Genomic DNA, 24,243 nt, shown 5'->3' with positions numbered 1-24,243 from the left:
AAGTAGTTAATAGTCTCACAACCCATCATAGAATAGAACAGTAACACATAGAACATATCAGACACGAATAAGATCACCTTTAACCAAATGACACACCCCTCAACAATAGCCGTGCTGAGTAAACAAATCCTGCCCGATGTCGAACACACATTCTAATTAGACCTACTAATGGCCTCCAAATCAACTTTGATCATCCCAAAATAGGTAGATAACCTCTGAAAAGTCCATAATAACCTATCCAAAGCACATACAATCAGCTGTCAACCACTCCACATACCTTCACCGTCCGCAACCAAGGAACAATCTGCATCTAAGAACCGTTATAGTCTTAAAACCCCTAGAATGCAAGATTCTCCAAGTCCGATCCCAACTCCACCACTCACATTATTGAGACATCCCTCATACATAATCATCTCTCATGGACTACTTCCATAATTCTTCAGTGCCCCAAAGCAAAATCTAAAGATCATTAGTCGACCAACCAGGAGATTAATTTAACACCAGTAAAGCATCCGTAAGTCAAAACACAGTGCACCATCTAAAATGTGCACCCTTCTCAGGTAATACCAGATAGTGTCAGCATTATTCTAAACATTTGAAACTGTCCATGCTGCCTAGAACTCATGACCTTGCCTTCAAAGCTGAACTGCAGCCTTGTACATAGAAACCTCGATCCCATACGATGCACTACATCTATCATGCCATCATATAAAAATACAAGAATCCCATTATCAGCACTCAATCACCAGCAGGATACACACCCCATCCACCGGGAACCTTCCACTTTCCCCTTCTAGGAGGAAATCATAATACACAACAAACTTCCTATGCCTGTAGAAAATATCCATCTAAAGTCGTAGTCGAAACCATCGAAAACTCGTTGAAACCCATTAGCACATAACTAAACTATCAGAACTAAATCCCTCTAACCCACCCAAATCGCACAGGTTGCCAAACCCAAGATTGTCACAAAACACCGGTCAAGCCACACCACACCAAGGAACCGACCAACCTTGATTACTATGCTAACACAAACCACTACCAAACTGACCCATTTCTTTGAATTCTCCTCGACTTGGCTTCAAGTTGACACTTCTCCTTAACAATACATTACGATCCTTACCCTTAAGCTATCCATCAGAGATATAGTATGAAACCACGTCGTCTTAAGGTCCATAAGCCACTGTACTCCCTCTTAAACACCCGATAGTACCGCAACCGAGATACTCACTCTAAAGAGACCTTCTGTGAATCTGAGGTTGTTTCCTTAACCTCTATGTTACTGTAATGTAGAATCCATAATGATACAAAAATACCGAAAGTACCGACACCATCCAATGCAAATCTCCGATCTTAGCCATTTACCAATTTAGAAAACCTCAAATACCACATATGAATCATGAACTTATTGGAGCCTTCTCGAGAGTCATCCACTTTGCTCGAATCTCCAATGCACAGCCAATACTAGCCAAAAGACTTGTGCTCCATTAGCACATAAATACCTAAAGGAGTAACCTCCACCTTAACGCAACCGAGGGAATCCCTTCTCTTAGCACACTACATCCACCAGCAATAGCAAACCTGAATCACTCCAAGATAGCCATATATCCATAAAAGTTTATATATCATACAACTGGAAAATTTCCTTGCTGAGGTCATCCTCAACCAACCTCTTCAGGTCATAACTGATCGACATGTATGCCTCAGACCAAAACTAACATAATACATGACCATACAACCTGATCGTCAATAGCAGACTCCCACACTTGGCTCGAAGACATAGACCATAACATCTAATAAACCACAATACTCTTACTCCATACTACCATGATCTCGCTCTGTAATTCAACTAATTCCTTCATAAGAATATGTAGCACTAATCATAAATATACCTTAAATCATCTACTAAGCACATTTCCATCCTCGTGACAGTCGTGCAACCTCATTCAAGCGATCTGAACTCAAATTGCAGCACATACACACCTTGCTGGTAGAAAGGAAACTCTTCACAAAAACATCAAGAAAGTCACACAACCTCAGACCATCCCGTATGACACATCCCACTTTCTTAGCCTCAAACTGGCATATCTCGATGACCCTATCATGGTCACTACTACTAAGCAATCACAAAATCCCCTTGATCCTGAACTCGTCAACAAGACATAAGAATCTATTTCATTCCAGAAATCAACAACTGAAAGATTTCTCAACATACTCATAACTCGAGACTGTACAACACATCAAGACTGAAATCAAGCACTCATCGCCCTTTTCAAATCCATAGAGAACTCTTCTCGTCATATTCACACCATATATGCACCTTCCACAGTCACATAGTATGCATCATATAGCTATCCAATCACTCTATGAGCCATCAATCCCACTACTAGGGACACTACCGGACATATAAGACCATAAGCACATATTCACACCAGTAAAATCACCGAGCCCGAGCTGCGATCTAAACTTGGCCTCAAGTCCTCTAGACGAAAATATCTCAACAACACAAAGAACACATCTCGCACCTCATCCAGGACATCACAAGCGGTCGATGCACAACTGATACTGAGTGCTCAACATACGTACGAGTGGATGGAAGGAAATGAAAGAGATACACATCAAGCAAAATCAATGATGCACAATAAGAAAAGAAAGATGGGAGGTTTTTCCTAGATGCCCTGCAGTCTCTCGAAGATAGGTACGGACATCATCATACCAATTCACAATAATCTACTAGACACATGCTCATGACTCGTTGAACTTATGAACCTAGATCTCAAATACCTACTTGTCACGACCCAAAATCCACCTAGTCATAATGGCACCTAACCGAACTCGCTAGGTAAGCCAAGCAACAAGCAACCCAACTCTACTGAAGATAGCAAAACAATCAATAAATGAACAAACTGAGTTTTTATAAAATAACTGTCACAAACCTAATTTCGCTCCGTAGGATGTGGTGATAGAACCTAGTCTCTACGACTAGGTAAGCCTAACATTCAATAATAGCTTAACATAAATAATTAACAAAAATACTAAAATAAGTCAATTAAACTCATAAAATCTCCCGAAATAGAATCTCAACAAATACTTTTCCAAAACCGGTGGAACTGAGTCACAAGCTCTACAGAGTAATACTAGAATGTCTACTGAATCACTGTCCTAATGAAAATACAACAGGAAGTAAAGATTAGGGAAGGTGACTCCGAGGCCTGCGGACACCAAGCAGGTATACCTTGAATTCTCCGGGAAGCCGCTGACAGTCGATCACTAACATCTGGCACGAGCAGACGTACCTGGATCTGCACAAAAAGATATGCAGAAGCGTAGTATGAGTACACCACAATGGTATCCAGTAAGTATCAAGCCTAACCTTGGTAGAGTAGTGACAAGGCAAGGGCAAGACACCTATTAGGATATAAATAAACAGTATGAAAACATAACAAGGATAAATAATGGAAGGCGGAGAAATAACTGATATGAACAAGTGAATAGCATAAGCTAATACCGGAATTGTTGCCATGGAAATAACATAAAGAAATCAATTAACGTGAACCACAATGATTATATACAGACAATAACTGATAGAACAAGGAAGAACGAACAACAAGAAGTGTTCCTACCTTACCTCTTTGTAACATGAGATAAACAACAAGAATCACAACGAGGTACCGCCTCGTGTACAATAAGAATCAAAATCGAGGTACTGCCTCGTGTATATATCAATAATTACAACCGTGGTACCGCCTCGTATTCACAATTCACAATATCAATCACAATCTTTCCTTATTCCCCACGTGAGCCTTGCATTTTAATAGCCCATGGCTCAATCACAATGTGTACAAGAATATCAACAAGAGAAATGAATGTAAATTCTAAACAAGAAAGATGTCTCAATAATTAATACTTCGCCTCAACGTGATAACGACTTTCACAACTTCAAATAAGGATAATCAACAATGAAAGAGATAACATGTAACAAATGACTCAAAATAATGATAATCAATAATGAAAGAGATAACTTATAACAATAAAAGAGGCAACAAGTTCAACTAAATCATGAGAGCAATTTTATCAAGTAGGATGTAAAACAAGTGTTAACGTAATCATTTAAGGCATGTAAGGATAGACTAGTACAACTAAAAATAGATTGACTGTGAGAATTAAGAACATGATATGACAATTCAATTAAAGCATGGAAAGAGTCTAAGTAGCCTAAACCGGCTAATTACCACATAAAACCCGTGAACCCACTCGTCACCTTGCGTACACGGCTTTCACATAGCAAAAATGTTACAATCAATCCCATATCCTAAGGGGTAGCCCCCCCCCCCCCACCCCACAAAGTTAGGCAAGATACTTACCTCAACTAGGCCAATTCAACTCTCGGAAATATCTTTTCCCCTAAAATTTGTCTGCACACCGCTCAAATCTAACCAAAATCGACTTAGTATCATCAAACAAAGCAAGGGAAATCAATTACAATAGATAAAGATAAGAACTTTACACTTTCCCAAAAAGTCAACAAAAGTCAACCCGAGGCCCGCCTAGTCAAAATCCAGGTCCAATGGTAGATTCCGACTACCCATGACCCTACGAGTTCATATATGTGATTAGTTTCAAAATCTGAGTCCAAATCAACTCTCAAAGCTCAAATTCTTATTTTTTCAAAAACTTGACAAAGTTTCACAAAATTTTCACTTTGATTGACATGATTTTGATGTTAAAATATAAAATATATTGATAGAATATAGTAGGAAATATATTAGAATCACTTACCAAATATTTGTAGATGAAATTCCCTTCTACAAATCGCTTTCTGCCGAGTCTAGGATTCTAAAATAAGAGAATGAGTTGTAAATCCCGTCTCCCAACTCTTTGTACCGGCTGCAGTTGTCACATTTGCGACACAAGGTTCGCTTCTGCGAACCCCTGCAATTGCGGACCAGGGATCACATTTGCGAACCCTGATAACATCCTTCATTATCGCAATTGTGAAGCTGTGAACCTCGCAAAAGCGAACAAATGTTCGCAAATGCGAACTAAGTCAAAAGCCAGCGCAAATACGAAGGGGTAGTCGCAATTGCGACATCTGAGCCTGCACTATCACCTTCGCAATTGCGAGGCTAGTGCTCGCAATTGCGATAACTAAGCACCAGTAGCAACAACAGTTCATTTCAGTTCAAAACCATTTCGAAACTCATCCGAGCCTTCGAGGCTCCAAAACAAACATCCACACAAGTTTAATAACATCATATGAACTCTCTCGCACGATCAAAACGCAAAAATAACATCTAAAACTACGAATTGGACACTAAAAAGCATGAGTTTCAAAGTAAAGTTCAAGAATCTCTAGAATTACAACTAAACGTCTGAATTCTATTAAATCAACTCCAAATGATACAAAATTTTGCAGAAACTTCTAAATAGCACATTAGACCTATTCCAAATTCCAAAATCAAATTCCGAACTTGATAGATAAAAGTCAACCTACGGTCAAACTTTTCAACTTAAAATTGCCAAATTTTGGCAAAGCAATATAAATCAACCTACGGACTTCCAAAATCAATTCCGGGCATACGCGCAAGTTTGAAATCACAATATAAAGCTATTGGAGCCATCAAAACACTGTTCCGGAGTCTTTTTCACAATAGTCAAAGTTGGGTCAATATTTCTAACTTAGGCTTCTAAGTCAAGAATCAAAGGGTTTGAATCTACCCGAAAGCTTTGAGAAATGAAACTAACCAACCCTGCAAGTCATAAAATCATAAACACACATGTGTGAAGCATAAAAAAGGGTAAGAGGCAAAATTACACAAAACAGCCTGTCGGGTCGTTATATTTTCCCCCTGTTAAAATAAACGTTCATCCTCGAACGTGCATAAGGACATACCTTAAATGGTGAATAGACGAGGATAATGACACCGCATGTCGTGCCCGTTCTCCCAGGTCATCTCCTCGACCGGATGAGGACATACCTGAAGGAATGTTCTTTGATCTCAACTTCTAGAATTGTCTTTCTAAGATAGGCATTATCTCCTCAATATAAGGACAATCCTCTTCTAATTGGACTGTGCCGAATTCTAAAACATGTGTCAACTCACCATAATACTTCTGGGGTATAGAAACATGGAACACCAGATGAACCGCAGATAAACTAGGTGGCAATGCAAGCTTGTAGGCCACCTCACCAATTCTCTCAAGGATCTCAAAAGGCCCAATATACCTAGGGCTCAACTTGCCCTTCTTACCGAACCTCATCACACCCTTCATGGGTGAAACCCGGAGCAAGACTCGCTCTCCAACCATGAATGCAACTTCACAAACTTTCCGATCCGCATAACACTTCTATCTAGATTGGGCTGTACGAAGCTGATCCTGGATCAACTTTACCTTCTCCAATGCATATCGAACCAAATATGTGCCCAATAGCTTAGCCTCTCCTCGCTCAAACCAACCAACTGTGGAAAAACACCTTTTCCCATATAAGGCCTCATAAGGAGACATCTGAATACTCGATTGGTATTTGTTGTTGTAGGAAAACTCTGCAAGCGACAAGAAATGATCCCAAGAACCCCCGAAATCCATAACACAGGAACGAAACATATCCTCCAATATATGAATGGTGCACTCGGACTGTCCGTCCGTCTGGGGGTGAAATGTTGTACTCAACACAACCCGTGTGCATAGCTCATGCTGTATAGCTCTCTAGAAACACGATGTGAACAGCATACTCTGGTCAGATATTATGGATACCGGCACACCATGAAGCCGAAAAATCTGGCAGATATAGATCTGAGCCAGCTGCTCTGAAGATTAGGTAGTCACTACAGGAATAAATGAGCCGACTTGGTCAACCTGTCCATAATCACCCATACTGCATCAAATTTCTTCTGAGTCCGTGGGAGCCCAACAACGAAATCCACGCTGACATGCTCCCATTTCCACTCGGGAATCTAAAGTCTTTGAAGTAACCGCCTGGACTCTGATACTCATACTTCACCTGCTGACAATTTAGGCACCGCGCTACATATTCCACTATGTCTTTCTTCATTTTCCTCCACCAATAGTGCTGCCTCAAATCCTAAAACATCTTAGCGGCACCCTGATACCAACTTGTCACGACCCCAATTTTCCTCCATAGAATATCATGATGGCACCTAGTCTCTACGACTAGGTAAGCCTAATATTTAATAATAGCTTTACAGAAATAATTAACAAAATACTAAAACAAGTCAATTAAACTCATAAAATCTCCCGAAACAGAATCTCAACAAATACATTCCCAAAACCAGTGGAACTGAGTCACAAGCTCTACACAGTATTACTAGAATGTCTACTATATCACTATCTGAATAAACATACAATAGGAAGTAAAGATAAGGAAAGGTGATTTCGAGGCCTAGGGATGCCGAGAAGGTATACCTTGAACTTCTGGGAAGCAGTTGACAGTTGATCACAAACATCTAACATGAGCAGACGTACCTAGATCTGCACAAAAAGATGTGCAAAAGTGTAGTATGAGTACACCACAATGGTACCCAGTAAGTATCAAGTCTAACCTTGGTAGAGTAGTGACAAGACCAGGTCAAGACACCTACTAGGACATAAATAAACAGTATGAAAATATAATAAGGATAAATAATGGAAGGCGGAGAAATAACTCGTACAAGCAAGTGAAAAGCATGAGCTAATACCGGAATTGTAAGCATGGAAATAACATAAAGAAATCAATTAAAGAGAACCACAATGATTATATACGGACAAAAACTGATAGAGCAAGGAAGAACAAACAAGAAGAAGTGTTCCCACCAAAACTCTTTGCAACACGAGATAAACAAAAGAATCCCAACGAGGTACCGCCTCGTGTACAATAAGAATCATAACTGAGGTACCTCCTCGTATTCACAATTCACAATCACAATCACAATCATAATGTTTCCTTATACCACCACGTGAGCCTTACATTTAAATAGTTTTGAAAATATTTTTGCCCGAAATAGCTACACATACTTTAGTCCACCTTGTGATGCCGCCTGGCTTCACGTAGTTTCCCTACAAGCAACACGCACATAAGTCCCACCTTATACTGCCGCATGCATAATAGACCCTAGCCTTATACCACCGCATACGGTCAATATCACATCACAATAACAACTCTCACCACAAGTGCCCATATGTAACAACTTGTCAATAATCAACATTATACACCATATGAACCTACTAATGACCTAAAACCACCGAACTAAATGAAAATTCTCAAAATCACTGGTCGAATCACTACAATTTAAGGCCCCGTAATAGTTTACCTAAAAGCCGAGGTTTTGTGGTGCCGAGGTAATTATAGAAAACGTTTTTATGGTATGGACTTTTGGGGTTGCTCAGTGCGTCGAGAAGTTGAAGGAAAAGGTTTGCAGAACATGGCAGTTCTGCGGTCCACTATGCGAGCGCATAACCAGTTTGCGGACCGCAGATCGGTCGCGAATTGAAGCAAAAAGATTTGCCAATTTTGAGGACCATTATGCGGCCCATTATGCGGCTGCAGAACCATTTTGCGGGCCACAAATCCCATCACAGATCCAACATGAGGTTCTGCGGTGCATTATGCGACTGCAAAATTGGTTTGTGGACTGCAGACCTATCATAGAGAGAAGCAGAAATGCTCAGTTCTGGAGGGCCATTATGCGGTCCATATTGCGGACCAGATCTGTGTCGGGGCTCCATTTTTCCGATCTTATAACCCGACCCCCATTTAATTAATCTAGCATAAGGGTTCAATTTTGTAGGGACTACCTGATATTTTATAGAGAGCAGAGGGCTATTCTAGAGAGAGGAAAGGAAGGATTAAGGATTTCACTACTCTACTCTGATCAAACCTTGGGAATTTCATCAAAAGGAAATTTCTAGGGCTTCAAAAGGTAAGAATTTATTCCCCCAAATCTTCTATTTAGGGTTTGGGTTGATGGTGGGTGATGATGGTAGAATTTATCACATGCATGAGCTAATAGGGATTGTGGGGAAGCTGTTGAACAATCTTGGGTGGTTTTGTTGTTGAATTAGTTGAGGGAAAGGTCGGGTCATAGTTGTAACAGCCCTTGCCATGCGAATTCCTCTAATCGTGCTTATAATTCTCTCCTCCTTTATAGATTGGCATCGTTAGGAGTGTTGGGACATTATTGTGGCACTTGAAAAGCTCTTTCGAGGTATGAAGGCTAAACTCTTTTTCTGGTATTGGAATTCCCGTGTTTTTACAAAACTCCATTATGTGAAGTTCGAACATGGAATGCTACTGATATATGGTATTCAAAATAGTAAAATTGATTCCCGATTGGCATAACATGTTAGGACCCTCGTGTGTTAATGATTCTCTATTTTTGACTTAATTATGTTATACCCCTTTTGGGAAGAAGATCTTGTATGAAATCAATGTGATTAAACACTTATTTCTGATATGATGAAACATTATGAACTTACACTTGCTAAGGCTAAAGGTGCCAAATGATTGAATTGATAGGGAACTCTTTTGTGCAAACTATTATCGTTTTGGGAATCCTAAGTGTGGCATTGTGAATACACCTCCACTGCATATATTGGGGTGAGGCGGCAGGGGCGCTTTGTGTAGAGTTTGTGGTATTGTGAATACACCTCCACCCGCATACATTGGGGTGAGGCAGCGGGGCTACTTTGTGTAGAGTTGTGGTATTATGAATACACCCCCACCCGCATACATTGGGGGTGAGGCGGCAGGGCCGCTTTGTGTAGTGTTTGTGGTATTATGAATACACCTCTACCTGCATACATTGGGGTGATGCGGCGGGGCCACTTTGTGTAGAGTTTTTGGTATTGTGATTGCACCTCCACCCGCATACATTGGGATGAGGCGGCAGGGCCGCTTTGTGTAAAGGTAGTTCTAGAGGATCCCTGACTTAAAAATTTATCAATATTATTGAAAGCTCTTAATAAATTTGCTTTGGCTTTAACGACTATCTAAGCCTTTTATTGTTACCATGGTTCATCATATTCATGTTATATTTTCAAGTCCTTGCATAGGTATTTGGTTTTCATACTAGTACTATTCGACATGTACTAACGTTAATTTTTTCCTTGGGCACTACATCTTTAATGGATGCAGGTGGTTCTACAACGGAAAGTATTGACCAGTGATAGCGGTACACTCTCTTCCCAGTTGACTTGGTGAGCCCCACTTCATTTCGGGGTCGTGCATCTTTTGTTTTGTGTGTATTATGTTTTGAGGTATCGCCGGAGCCTTATTGTCGGTACTATCATTGTACTCTTTTGTATCTATTAGAGACTCCGTAGATATGGTGTGGGTTGTGTATTGGTATTGCGAAAGTCAAGATAGTAATGTCGTATGTGTATTACATGTTACACTTCAAACTATGAAAGTGTATGTATTTTGAGACATTATAAATGAAGTAACTAATGGTGATGGAATTAGTATTGTTCATGAACCCTCTTAGTATTAATTAATGAAGTTTATCTTCTCCATATTTATGGGTGAGTTGGGTAGACGGGTTATCTCGGTTGAGTGCGGTCACGCTCCCCGAGGTTGGGGCATGACAATTACAATACAAAATTTGAGGTCATTCTGATTTGATATGATGAGGTTCGGCGTGAGTTTAGGAAGTCGGAAATAACATTAGTTTCCTTAGGCTTGAATTTAGATGCGATTCATAGTTTTGATATTGTTTTGTGTGATTTGAGGCCTCGAGTAGGTCTGTGTTATGTTTTGGGAATTATTGGTGTAATTGGATGGGTTCCAAGGGGGCTCGAGTGTGTTTCGGATGAGTTTTCAGATCATTTTGTTAAGTTGGCATGGCTGGAGGTTTCTGATTTTTGGTGCTTTCGCATCTGCGAAGGAAGTGCCACAGGTGCGAGTCTGCATGCGGACATGGGACCACATAAGCAAAGCTCGGTTGAGGAGGCTAGGACAGCAGAAGCAGAGGCATGGGCGCAGATGCGAAATCGCATCTGCGATGTAGAAGGCGCAGAAGCGCGACCGCAGATGCTGGTAGGCGACCGTACGTGCGGTTTGCCGAATTTTAAGTGGACTTCGCAGATGTGAGGAATGCACAGTAGAAGCACCATCATAGGTGCGACATTTTGGCCCATAGATGCGGTTTAGCTGGGCAAAATATTTAACTCGAACGGTTTGGTCATTTGCTTATTTTTGGAGTTGTGGAGCTCGATTGGAGGCGATTTTTGGAGGGTGTTTCATCAAAATTTAAGGGTTAACTAATCCTTATTTGCTTTTGGTGATAGATATTTATTACCCATATATTAGTACACTTAATTTATTTGAATTGAAGATGGGATTTGGGGGGGTTTTTGGTCTACAATTTTGGAGTTTGAGATTTGATGATGTTAGAGTCGATTTGAGGTTGGAATTGGATGAAACACATATATTTGGACTTGTATCGGAATGGGTGTTCGGAATTTGTAAGTTTTGTCGGATTTCGTGGTGCGGGCCTGGGGTTGACTTTGCATAAATGAACCAAGATCGTAGCTTTATTATTTGAGCTTGTTTCCTATAGCTTCAATTCATATTATTAAGTTATTTTGGCTAGATTCGAGCCGTCCGGAAGTTGATTCACAAGAAAAGGGCTTCTTGAAGTACTGATTTGGCCTGCTTGAGATAAGTATCTTACCTAAACATGGTTGAGGCATTAGTTGCCTAAGTTATTTGTGATAGCCGCGTGCTATGGGTGGTGCATATGTGTGGGGTTGATCCCATGTGCGTGCACCGGGGTATTGTTTATGCTTGGGGTAGTGCTTAGGCTATGATATGCCTGAATTGATTGTTATGTTTAATGATGTGATGTTTCTTATATTTGTACCTCTGTTTTGAGCTATTTGAGCCATGTTTGAGGTTACATAGAGGTTAATCACCTGATTGAACCTGATAATTGCTACTTTCGGATGTATTTGCATGCTTCGAGCTATGATAGCACACTTTACACATGCTTACACCTTAGCATGTCACTTATGCCAGTCAAAGAGTGCGAAATTTGATGTTCATCGATCATGTACATATATTCTTGTATATATGCTTTCTTATGATATGGATTGGACTGGTAGCATGTGACCACGCCGGGCAGATTGTGATATTGAGCATGTGACCATGTCGGACGGATTGTGAATTGAGTTTGTGAACACGCCGGGCGGATTATGATATTGAGCATGTGACCATACCGGACGGATTGTGATACTGAGTCTGTGACATGCCGGGTAGATTGCGATATTGGCATGTGAATTGTCCGTGCAGCATTGTAATATTGATCCTTTGACCATGCCTGACAAATTATGAATACTAGCACGTGATTACACAGTGCATCGTGTAGATATGGATCCATCCCCATAGGATCACCCTCTCATGTTTCTTCTTGATGGTGTACACGCGGTTTGAAGAAAATTGATCAGTAGTTTGGTTTGGTTAGATTCTTAGGAAAAGATGGCTAGTGTTTGACTTGGCTATTGCATTTCATCTTTACTTGCAATTTCCTTGGTTGTTTACCTGATTTATTTGCATATGTTCTTTATATACTGGATTGTTGTCTGAGCAGAGTATGTTATGTAATTTCGATTAACAAGGTGGTTCTTTCTGTGATTCATGACTTAATCATATTATTGTTCTGTACTTGTTGGATTGATGAATTGTATAGGTGATTAGTGAGTATCCTCTATAATTCTTGCTTCTTTTACCTTGCCGAGTTTAGTTATGATACTTGGTAAGTACATGGGGTCGGTGGTACTCATACTATACTCTACACTTAATTGTGCAGATCCAGATGTTGGACCGAACCACAAGTAGCTGAGGCTTGTTGCTGAGTTTTTCATCCAAGAGACGAGCTAGAGTTGCATCTCGACCGTAGTCTTGACGTCTCTTTTCATATGTATTGTTGTCTTTCATTCAGATAGTATCGTTATTCAGTATTCTAGACTTGTATTTCCCTTTTAGAGCTCATGACTATATATTTACTAGTTTTGTGGATCTATTATGTATCAACGCTATTATGTTATGTTGATGGCTTTACACTTGTATCATTTTTGCCATTTCTATTGTTATGATTCGTTATTGTTATGTTTGACTTGCCTAGCAAGTTTGTTAGCCGCCTCCACGACCGGTTGGTGGTTTTAAGCCGTGACAAATTGGTATCAGAGCCCTAGGTTCATAGGTTCTACGGGTCCTAAACAAGTTTAGTAGAGTCTTGTGGGTCGGTTAAAAGACTTTTGTACTTATCTTCTAGAGGCTACCGAACTGTTAGGAAAAACTTCACTTTCATGCATTCTTGTCGTGCAAATTTGTTATTTCCGAAGTTTGAACCTTTACTTTTCTATTCTCTCATAGATGGTAAAGACACGTTCAGCCGGATGGGGTGGGCAGGCACCAGTACCACCGCAAGAGGCCGAGGTAGGGCTCGCTCTACAGCTCGAGCAGCACGTGTGGAGCCACCAGTTGCTCCAGTAGAGGAGTAGGTTCCGGATACAGTTGAGCAGGTGGGACTAGCTTAGACACCTGCGGTACCTATTATCATACCTAGACTTTAGGAAGCCTTGGCTCATATCTTGAGCGTGTGCACAAGCTTGGCTCAAGCGAGTACGATACCAGTTGCACCACCTACCTCACAAGCTGGGGGAGGAGCCCAAACTCCCACTACCCGTACACAAGAGCAGCTAGCTCAGAGTTATCAAACACCAGGGATGCTACCAATTCAGCCAGTTATTACTGCTCGGGCCAAGGTTGATCTATCTATGTTCGATAAGGAGAAAAAGAGGTTGGAGCGATTTAAGAGGCATGATCCTCTCGAGTTCAGTGTAGGAGAGCTAGAGGATGCTCAGGGTTTTCTGGATCGGTGTCATCGGGTTCTTTGCACAACGGGTATTGTGGAAACTAGTGGAGTTTACTTTGCTACTTATTAGTTAATAGGGGCAGCCTACAGATGGTGGCAAACCTATGCGTTGGGCAGACCAACTAGCGCAACACCACTTTCATGGCATCAGTTCTCCATTCTCTTCTTAGAGAAGTTCGTTCCACATACTCGCAGAGAAGAGTTGCATAGGGATTTTGAGTAGCTATGCTAGGATGGTATGATTGTGACCCAATACGAGATGAGATTTGCAGATTTGGCACGTCATACAATATGGTTAGTTCCCATTGAGATGGAGAAGATCAGGAGGTCCATTGATGGCCTAAACTATGGTCTATGTTACAGTTTGGCTCGAGAGGCCGAGATTGATGCTAGGTTTGACTAGCTAGTTGAGATTGCTAGAGCGTGAGGAGCGGGAGGCCAAGAGTACTTGTGGTTCCGGTGGTTTTAGTGGTTCCTCATTTGGAGGTCAGTCTTATCACAATAGAGGTCGTCGTTTTAGGCTCACTCAGGAAGCTTGTCAAATTCCTCGTGGTTCATCAGTTAGCCATAGTTCATACAGTGCTCGCCCAGGTCAGTCATCATTTAATGCCCTACCGGCATAGAGTTCTTATCATGATCCATCTACTCAAGGTTCCATATATAGTTATTTGGGTTATCAAGGTCACCAGCTTCATCATATGGGTTGTTTCTAGGGAGCAGACACTTCTCAGTAGGGTTCCACAATAAAGCTTGCAGCCTATGATATCATCACCAGTTGCTACACCACCCGCACAACTAGCTAGGGGTAGGGCTCAGTCATTCAAAGGTTGCCCAAGAAGGGGAGGTCAGTCGGACAGAGGTCAAGCCTGTCGCTATGCATTTCCCACCAGGCTAAGACTAGTTTCTTCCGACGCTGTGACCAGAGGTATTATTTCAGTCTGCACAAGGATGCTTCAGTGTTATTTGACCCTGGTTCCACTTAATCTTATGTGTCACCCTATTTTTCTCGTTATTTGGATATGCCTCATGATTCATTAGATATGTTTGTTCATGTGTCCACACCGGTGGGTGATTCAATTATGGGGATCGTGTATATAGGTCGTGTGTGGTTACCATTGGGGGTTATGAGACTAGAGTCAATCTTTTATAGCTCAGTATGGTTTATTTTGAGGTAATTTTGGATATGGATTGGCTATCTCCGTACCATGATATTCTTGATTATCATGCTAAAGCCATGACATTGGCAAAGCTGGGGTTGCCTAGGTTGGAATGGAGAGGTTCCCTTAGTCACACTCCCAGTAGAGTAATTTCCAATTTGAAGGCTCAATAGATGGTTAAGAAGGGGTGTTTTGCATATTTAGCCTTCGTGAGGGATGTTACTGCTGATACTCCTACTGTTGAGTCAGTCTCAATAGTGAGGGAGTTCCCATATATGTTTCCTACAGACCTGCTGGGCATACCACTCGACAAGGATATTGATTTATGTATTGATTTGGTGCCGGGCACTCAGCCCATCTCTATTCCACCATATCACATGGCACCGGTCGAGTTGAAGGAGTTAAAGGAATAGTTAGAGGAGTTACTTGATAAGGGTTTCATATGGCATATGTGTCATCCTGGGTGCACCGGTACTATTGTGAAGAAGAAGGATGGTTCTATGAGGATGTGCATTGACTATAGGCAGTTGAACAAGGTTACTATCAAGAATAAGTACCCACTGTCTCGTATTGATGATTTGTTTGATCCACTTCAGGGTGGTAGGGTATTCTTAAAAATTGATTTGAGATTGGGGTACCATCAGTTGAAGATCCGAGCTTCAGATATTCTGAAGATGATTTTTAGGACCCGCTATGGTCACTTTGAGTTTTAGGTAATGTCTATTGGGATAACCCAACAACTTTTATGCACTTGATAAACAGCGTATATCAGCCCTATCTTGATTCCTTCGTCACAGTCTTCATTGATGATATATTGATGTATTCTCATAGCTGAGATGATCATGAGTAGCATCTGAGGATCGTGCTCCAGACATTGAGGGAAAAGAAGTTATATGCTAAATTCTCCAAGTGAGAATTTTTGTTAGACTTGGGGGCATTCTTAGGCCATGTGGTATCTAGTGAAGGGATTATGGTTGATCTGAAGAAGATTGAGGTAGTTCAGAGTTGGCCCAGACCATCTACTACTACTGACATCCAGAGTTTCATTGGGTTGGTTGAGTATTATTACCGTTTTGTGGAGGGGTTATCATCTGCAACAGCCCCTTTGACTAGATTGACGTGGAAGGGTGCCCCATTGAGGTGGTTTGATGAGTGTGAGGAGAACTTTCACCTCCAGTTCTAGTTTTACCTTCGGGATTGGGTTCTTATACAGTCTGTTATGATGCTTCATGGATTGGCATTAGATGTGTGTTGATGCAGGAGGGTAGAGTTATTATTTATGATTCACGTCAGTTGAATCCCCATGAGAAGAACGACCCAGTGCACGATTTGGAGTTAGCAACCATTGTTCACGCACTCAAGATTTGGAGGCATTATCTTTATGGCGTGTCGTGTGAGTTGTTCACGGATCACAGGAGTGTCCAACACTTATCCAAGCAAAAGGATATGAACATAAGGCAATGGAGGTGGTTTGAGCTACTAAATGACTATGATATCACCATTCTTTTCTCCCAATGAAGCCCAATGTGTTGGCCGATGCTTTTGAGTAAGAAGGCTGAGAGCATGAAGAGTTTTGCTTATTTTCCAGTTAGGGAGAGACCGTTCGCATTGGATGTTTAGGCTTTGGTTTTTGTGAGGTTGGATATTTCGGAGCCTAGGAGGGTACTCGCTCGTTGTGTCACGGTCATCCTTGTTTGAGTGCATCAAGGCGCGTTTGTATGATGATCCCCACTTGCTTGTCCTAACGGACATAATGCAACACGGTGATGCTAAGGAGGTGACCATTGGAGATGATGGAGTGTTAAGGCTACAGGGTTGGATTGGTGTTCCAAATGTGGATGGGTTGCGAGAGTTGATTTTGGAAGAGGCCCATAGTTCGCGATATTCCATTCATCCGAGGGACGCGAAGAAGTACCATGATTTAAGGCAGCATTATTGGTGGCGGATGATGAAGAAGGATATTGTTGAGTATGTTTTTCGGTGTTTGAACTGTCAGCAGGTGAAGTATTAGCATCAGAGACCTGGTGATTTGCTTTAGAGGCTTGATATTCCGGAGCTGAAGTAGGAGGTGTATCACCATGGATTTAGTAGTCGGTGTTGCACGGACCTTGAGAAGATTCGATGCAGTGTGGGTCATTATGGACAGACTGACTAAGTCTGTACACTTTACTCCACCCAGGACTACCTACTCTTCAGTGTAGCTTGCTCGGATTTATCTTCGGGAGATTGTTCGCCTTAATGGTATGCCCGTGTCCATTGTTGCATCATTGTTTGCACAGATAAAAAAATATATAACTAGTGATTCTTCTAATGTTGATAAAAGAGAGTCACCACCTAATATTTAAGGTATATATGTGTTTTTAAGATTATTATCCTAATGGTCTACTAACCGGTGAGATTTGGGTATGGGTTCTAGTTATTCCAAGGGAAAGATGTTAGGCATCCCTTAAAATCTACCTAAGCTAGCTCCTTAAACTTAGGCTAGGTTTGGGGAAAGAAATGTCTATATCCTAGTTAATTAATGACTAAAGTTACTAAGTAAGATTTATAAAAATATCTAAGGCTTGTTTGAAAACTCATTAACTTGAAAAGGGTTGTGTATTTCTTTTGAAAAGAATGACATTCGTTTGTGAGATTTAAAGAATAAGAGATTACTAAAATATGCTTTAATTGAAAACGATTATACCTAATTTTGTTGAAACGCCATATGTTTCAAGCTTATTTGTAAGAACAGCTATGTGTGGCTGCTTTTATTATTTTTGAAAGCAATGTTAGTGTTTTACATGACCCGTTTGATGATTTTCCAAAAGAGAATTGATTTTCGTTTTGAATCTGCCAAACAGCTTGCAATAATTGAAATAATTAGTGGAAAAACATAAGTAAATGATTTATTCAGTGAAAGATTAGTTTAAATTATTAGAGCTCAATGTATCAGAGTAATGAAAAAAGGCGAGTCTATAATCCTATTTGATCTTTTTAACATATAATCCTTGGTTTGCCAACGTCTCCTAAACAATCAAAACATCAAACAATAATCAATAGCAAAGCTAGCTTCAAAACATATACACAGAATTACTGAAACATATAATATTTATTATTTAAAATGTGAGAGTGATAAAAGGGCTGGACTCTTGATATTGGACCAATGGATAGTCAGGCCCAGCAGATTTTCACACGAGCAACAGACTCCAACGAGTGGGAAAAGCAACCTAGGCTAGAGCATGGGCCCGAGTTTAAGGAACTCATCAGGTCCAGTTCAAACATGCACACGAAAGAAATGAGAAGATAATTAGTTGAAATCAATATAAGGTATAACAAGAACAAATCCCCCTTTGGACCCCTGACACTTCAGACTTTACAAAGATTTCATGGATCCCGAGCAGTGCTTGTGTCAGGGAAGGGTATCTTGACCACTAACAAGGTTTCACACCTAAATACCCTTAGCCATCCACGCTTACTCTTCCTCAATGTTTTAAACACAAATGAAGTGTCAACTTAGTAGTTAACATAAAAGCAACAGTAGACACAAAGGATCAGATAGACAGAATTTCAACAAAAATTATAGAGAATATTACCATCAGAGTGAAAGGATATGAAGAGTTCAGAACTAATCACAACATTGACTTTAGGAGCTTTTATCAGATCCCTAAATATAAAAGCAAGTTACTGGAAGTAGACTTATAGGTTCCAGTAATATCAATGACCTTATGGTTGATTATAGCATGCAACAGGACACTTAAGAAGGTTATCACACAGATATAAAAACAAGGAGACTTAGTGGCATACTATCAGTAAACCAATTTAGGTTCAGAAGTGCCTGGTTAAGTGGTCTAACCATTAGTAAGTGACAGGGAAAGACATATGCACCAGTTTCATTAGTTTTACTGAGGGTTCAAAATTTTAGGATCCTTAACTAGGTTCGTAGCACTTCAACAGACATTTCAGTAGTCTCCAGTACAGTCCAAGGTAAGGATATACATGGCTGAGACCTTACTTTACTAAACATACGTAGTGATGGCCTTGTTTAGGCTTCCCAAAGAGAATAACAACCGGCAGAGATATCAATGTAAGTAGGAAGGTCAGCTTTAGTCTAGTTCAAACCTAGTAGCATGATATCTACTTGTAGTTTGTCAAGTTTCCAAAAAACACAAATTTTTGATTAAATTTTTATAGCCAAGGATATCAACCAGATATAAGACTGTGGGTAGGGATGTTCATTCTTACTAGGTGAGAACAAGACAAACAGGTCTTAGGGAATTTACTTAAACATGTGAGTGACCAGGTTATACCAGTAAACTTCCCATTTTAGATCATATGTTCAGCATTGTTCACTCAAGTTGCTAAATTATTAATGCAGATAGGATTCAAACTATCAAGAGAAGTTTTTAGCAAAGGACATAGTAATTTCAGCATGAAACTTTCTCAACTAAATAACAGGTAAAGGTTCATGGGCATTATTGGACTAGGAGAACATGCATGGAGGTTGAAAAAATGTCACTCAACCAATATACATTTAGGTTTCTACTGAGTTTCATGGTCATAAAATAATGACAGATCAAGCGAGCAGATAATGTGATGACTGTGCTGATAGGTTAATCACATAAGTTCAAACTATAATGATAGACTTGCATGAACTCTTAAGTATATATAACATACATAGTTTCTATAACAAAAATATTCAATTAAGGTCAGCAAAGCAAACAGATTAAATGTATGTCATGAATTGTGATGAGGATCATTTTTATTGAATCAAAATTGGGCGGCATAATATCACAAATGTAAGGATCAATATAGCACAGTGCATCAAACAGGATATTATGAGAAGTTTAAGAGCATAGCTCAATTAGGTTAGCTAAACATGGTAGTATAGCTATCATTTAACTAACAGAGATAAACCATACATAGTATTAACATAAGGCTTAGTTCAACCAATCATAAAAGGTTCAACATGATTTGTTCAGAAAAGTATCAATATCATGAAAACATTTTAATTGGCTAACATTTGGGAGACCAAAAATCATTAAAGATAAAAAATTATTAACAACATAGAACAAATAGAAGTATCCGAAAATCATAATTTATCAAAAAATTATCAACTCGACAGTGGAAATTGAATACAACAAACAAAATATAACAAATATAGTCATGTAAACTGATGTATATCATAAACAAAAGGTGATTAACAGTAAAACATCACTAAATTTCACAATTAAGAGATAGAGAGAGGGTCAGTAAACACTAACCTTCTGTATAACAGCAAACCATGCAAAAGTCGATTGTTAGTTATTTAGGAGTCCAAACCAAAAAGAACCACATACATAAATTAAACTATAGCAGAAATGAATAGAGGAAAAGAGAAATTAGGGAGAAGCTACTGGAGCTTAATACCTAGAAGAAAAACTTGAACTTTTCAATTCTTTCAATGTGATTCCTGGTGATGCTAAGAATATTGGTGTCTGTGTCATGCCCTGACTTCGGGGAGCATGCCGGCGCTCAATCGAGATATCCTGGTCATGCAAGCCTACTTGATACTTTCTACTCGGCCTTACCCACGAGTAAAGTGAAGACGTATTCCATTAATTAGACAATGAGAAGATTACATGAACAACACCAATTTCATTACCATTAGAACTTCATTCATGATTTCCCAAAATATTTTACACATTCGTAGCTTTAGAAGTGGAACAAGTGTTTCAAGTTGATTTATGCAATCCAAGATACAAACCCACACTATGTCTACGGAGCCTCTAATGGATACAAAAGAGTAATATGATGGTGTCGTTAACAAAGCTCCGGCTATATCTCAAAACCCTGTACATAAGGAGCAAAAGGTTCAAGATCCCGATATGAAATCGGGCTCACCAAGTCAGCTGAGAAGAGGGTGTACCGCTATCGCTGATGGATGCCGCATGTTGTGGAACCACCTACATCCATTAAAGATGCAGCGCCCCCGGCAAAAAAGGACGTTAGTACATATGGAAGAGTACTACTATGTAAGACTAAATACCCTTTCAATGAATCAAGAAACAATACCAGGAGAAAGAAACATTCAATCAAAGAGGGCCTCAAATAATATTAAAGCATCAAGTTAAGAGAAATATAATTTTCCAAGTAAATATCATTATTTTTAAGTCGGGAGATCTTTAGCACCGATATGGCACAGTATTTTTTTTTGCATGTAGTCCGATCACGGCTCGATCGGCTAAGCCGTCTCACCCAAAGACATCCAATCACAATATCATTGTGCTATTTAGCACAGAGTTCGATCTCAGCCCGATCGGTTAAGCCGTCTCACCACAAGACATCCAACTACAATACCACAATGTACGCAGCATGGCATCCGATCTCGACCCGATCGGCTAGGTTGTCTCCCCATATGTGTCGTGTGAGTCGACATCCAATCCAAGGTTAGCAACAATCTCATCCCAATCAAGGGAAATAATTTCATCACATTAATATGGGTATTTACCTCTCAATCACACCTACACCGGCACGTGTAGTTTCAGGGTTAGGTTGTTTCAACCTACCCTTCCTCGGCGACTAATGATACTCCCAAATCATTTATTATATAAAGAACTTACAGCTAATTTCATAATCTCTCCCACATTCTTTTCATTTTATTTGCACTATTAGCCACAAGTGTAATTTCTATTTTTGGCACGATGGCCATATTTTATATCTCATAGATTATCAATAATAAGGGCATTTGTAATCAATACTTTAAACATGTATATGAGCAATAGAAGTCTTAAACACACTGAGTTTTCCTTCCAAGAATAAGGCATAATAAATCTTGCATTTGAAACATGGATTGAAGTCATAGCATTACGATGCATAAACCATACTTGAATACATTTCTGAAGGAGAGCATAATACGATAGGAGTAATTGAAACACATTTTGAGCACATATTTCTCGACACAATGCTTATCTGGAATAACTGAGTGTCTTAGGAATAACTCGAAATAAGAGGAGTAGGGACTTGGACAAGTCACGCTTGAAACTTACAAGAACATCATGGAATTCGATTCTATGAGAGAAGTTTAGTCAACATACCTTGCTTGATCTTTCCTTAATTTACTACGAGGTTCCAGAAATCCTAGAGACTTCAATATATTAGATATATGACAAAGCTGAACCATAATCAGGAAGTGGTTTTAAGAGTTCAACCCTTTTAGACATTTTATTAAACACTAGGTGTGCAATATGATTTCAAGGTTCTTTTATGGTGGACTTCCTTCATCCCACAATCCAATGTTCACCCATTTGAGTTCAACAACCTCCCCACAACCTTTGCTGGTATATGCAAGCAAAAGGGACAACTCCCACACCCAAGAATCACACTTCTCATTACCTACTTTCAGTCCTAATCCCGAAATTGAGGGCTAGGGAGTAGAATCTTACCTCTTAGATGAAGACGTTGTGAGTTTTCCTTATTGAATTTCAAGGCTTGAGCAAGGATTTGATGTATGGAGATGTTAGTGCCCTTCCTTCTCTCTCTAGCTCCCTTTCCCTCTCTCTAAACGCCATATTTTTGCCATCTAAACGAGCCCCAATAGCATTTAATCAAAATGGGTCGGTTTATAAAAATAAAAAATGGACCTCCGAACTCAACTCTGCGGTCATAGAATGCACCGCAGATCAGGTCTGCGGCCCACAAAATGGACCGGAGAAAGGGTCCCAAAAACTAGGCTGGCCTGCACAAGTCTGCGGGCTTTCTGCAGCCCATAAAACAGTTATGTGGTCGCATAATGTATCGCAGAATTTTTCTTCCAAAATTTCTCATGCTAGATATGTGATAAATGTGCAACCCGCGAAATGATTCTGCGGCCGCATAACTGACCGCAAAATATCCTTCAAAATTTGGCTCTGGTTCTGTTGCATTATGCGGCCGATCTGCGGTCTGCGAAGTGATTCTGCGATCGCATAATGGACCGCATAAATGACATGTTCAGCAAAACTTCTTCTTCCAACTTCCCAATGCATTGCATCACCCAAAAAGTCCATACATTAGCCTCAAACACATTAGCCTACCTCGGCAACACAAAACCTCGAGTTATGGGTAAACCTTTATGGCTCTTACTGTTTGTTAGGTAGAAATATTGTATGCCCTATTTATAGTTGCATTCAAGCCACTTAGGGTTTCGATTGAGTTTGAACAGATAGTGGAGAGTGATAATAAAATGGATGACGATAGTAAGAAAGTGAAATCAGAGGGAAAAGAGGGGAAAACAGTATAAGTTTTACCTGAGTACTAGGAGGTTGATCGTTGAAGCTTTTGGTCTATTGTTCAAGCCCTAATGTCCAGAGGTCATTGCGTTTGACCTCTAGACAACGAATAATGATGATGAAGGGGGATAATAACAATGCATGCTCCGATTCGAAGAAACAAAGGAAGGACAGATGAAATTCCAGGTTTCACCTCTATGTCTAAGTCTTCTGGGTTAGAGATTCAAATTAGGGTAATGAAAGGGAAAGTTTATGTAGGATTTGTGGTTAAGCAGGGACAGAAAGGATGATTAGGGTTCAGGGGTGGTCTCTGAATTAAAAGTGGGAGATGGAATCTGGGTCGTTGGGTCGTTTGAGCAATGACCCTGATAATTCAAGGCATAAGAATTTAATGAAATATTTTTATTATAAAAAGAGACGGTCGTTGGATCCCTATAATCAACGACCGAGATGAGGTCTCAGCAAAATTAAGGAAAAGAGAAAAATAGAGATTAACCACGGACCGTTGATGAGTTCAATCAACGGTCCGAATCTATTTGTGTTTTCTCTGTGAGCGAGGAAGACGGGTGATGTGGCATGCTTTGATTGGCTTAGAGAGATTGGCATGAATATTCATCTTGGATAGAGGGGGTTGGTTCCGGACTGATACTGGTCTTGTATTTTAGGCTAAATTAGCTGAAATAAAATGTAATTCATAGCCACATTGAATTTAGTTAATTAATTACAATTATAGCCTTTTTAGTTTTTAACCCCTTTAAAGATTAAGTTAATTAGACTTAATTAATTCTAATTGAATATAATAAAATATAATCATCAAATATATTATAAATTATTGTGAGTAATTATTTAAACACCTCATTTATCAAATTATGACACTAATTTTTTTATTAATTTGAGTAATAAAGCGATATGATTATAAAGGGAGGATAAAATAATTGCGAGTATCATCATTGCAAGTATCATCCTTTTCCCCGATTGCCCTGGGTT

The 24,243-nt window shown here is 39.9% G+C and overlaps 1 protein-coding gene across 1 annotated transcript in view; it reads left to right on the top strand.

Annotated features, from left to right (window-relative positions):
* LOC142169614 (uncharacterized) overlaps positions 1–23,267 on the top strand; it is a 61,927-nt gene extending 38,660 nt beyond the window's left edge. The window contains exon 3 of the mRNA XM_075231503.1: positions 23,121–23,267. Within this exon, the coding sequence (XP_075087604.1) occupies positions 23,121–23,267 (147 nt within the window). The remainder of the gene's footprint in view (positions 1–23,120) is intronic.
* Positions 23,268–24,243: the final 976 nt, after the last annotated feature.

This window comes from Nicotiana tabacum, chromosome 15 (genome assembly GCF_000715075.1).
Source record: "Nicotiana tabacum cultivar K326 chromosome 15, ASM71507v2, whole genome shotgun sequence".
In the NCBI taxonomy this organism is placed as follows: domain Eukaryota; kingdom Viridiplantae; phylum Streptophyta; class Magnoliopsida; order Solanales; family Solanaceae; genus Nicotiana; species Nicotiana tabacum.
The sequence above is the reverse complement of the archived record's forward strand: the minus strand, read 5'-3'. Positions and strand labels throughout refer to the sequence as shown.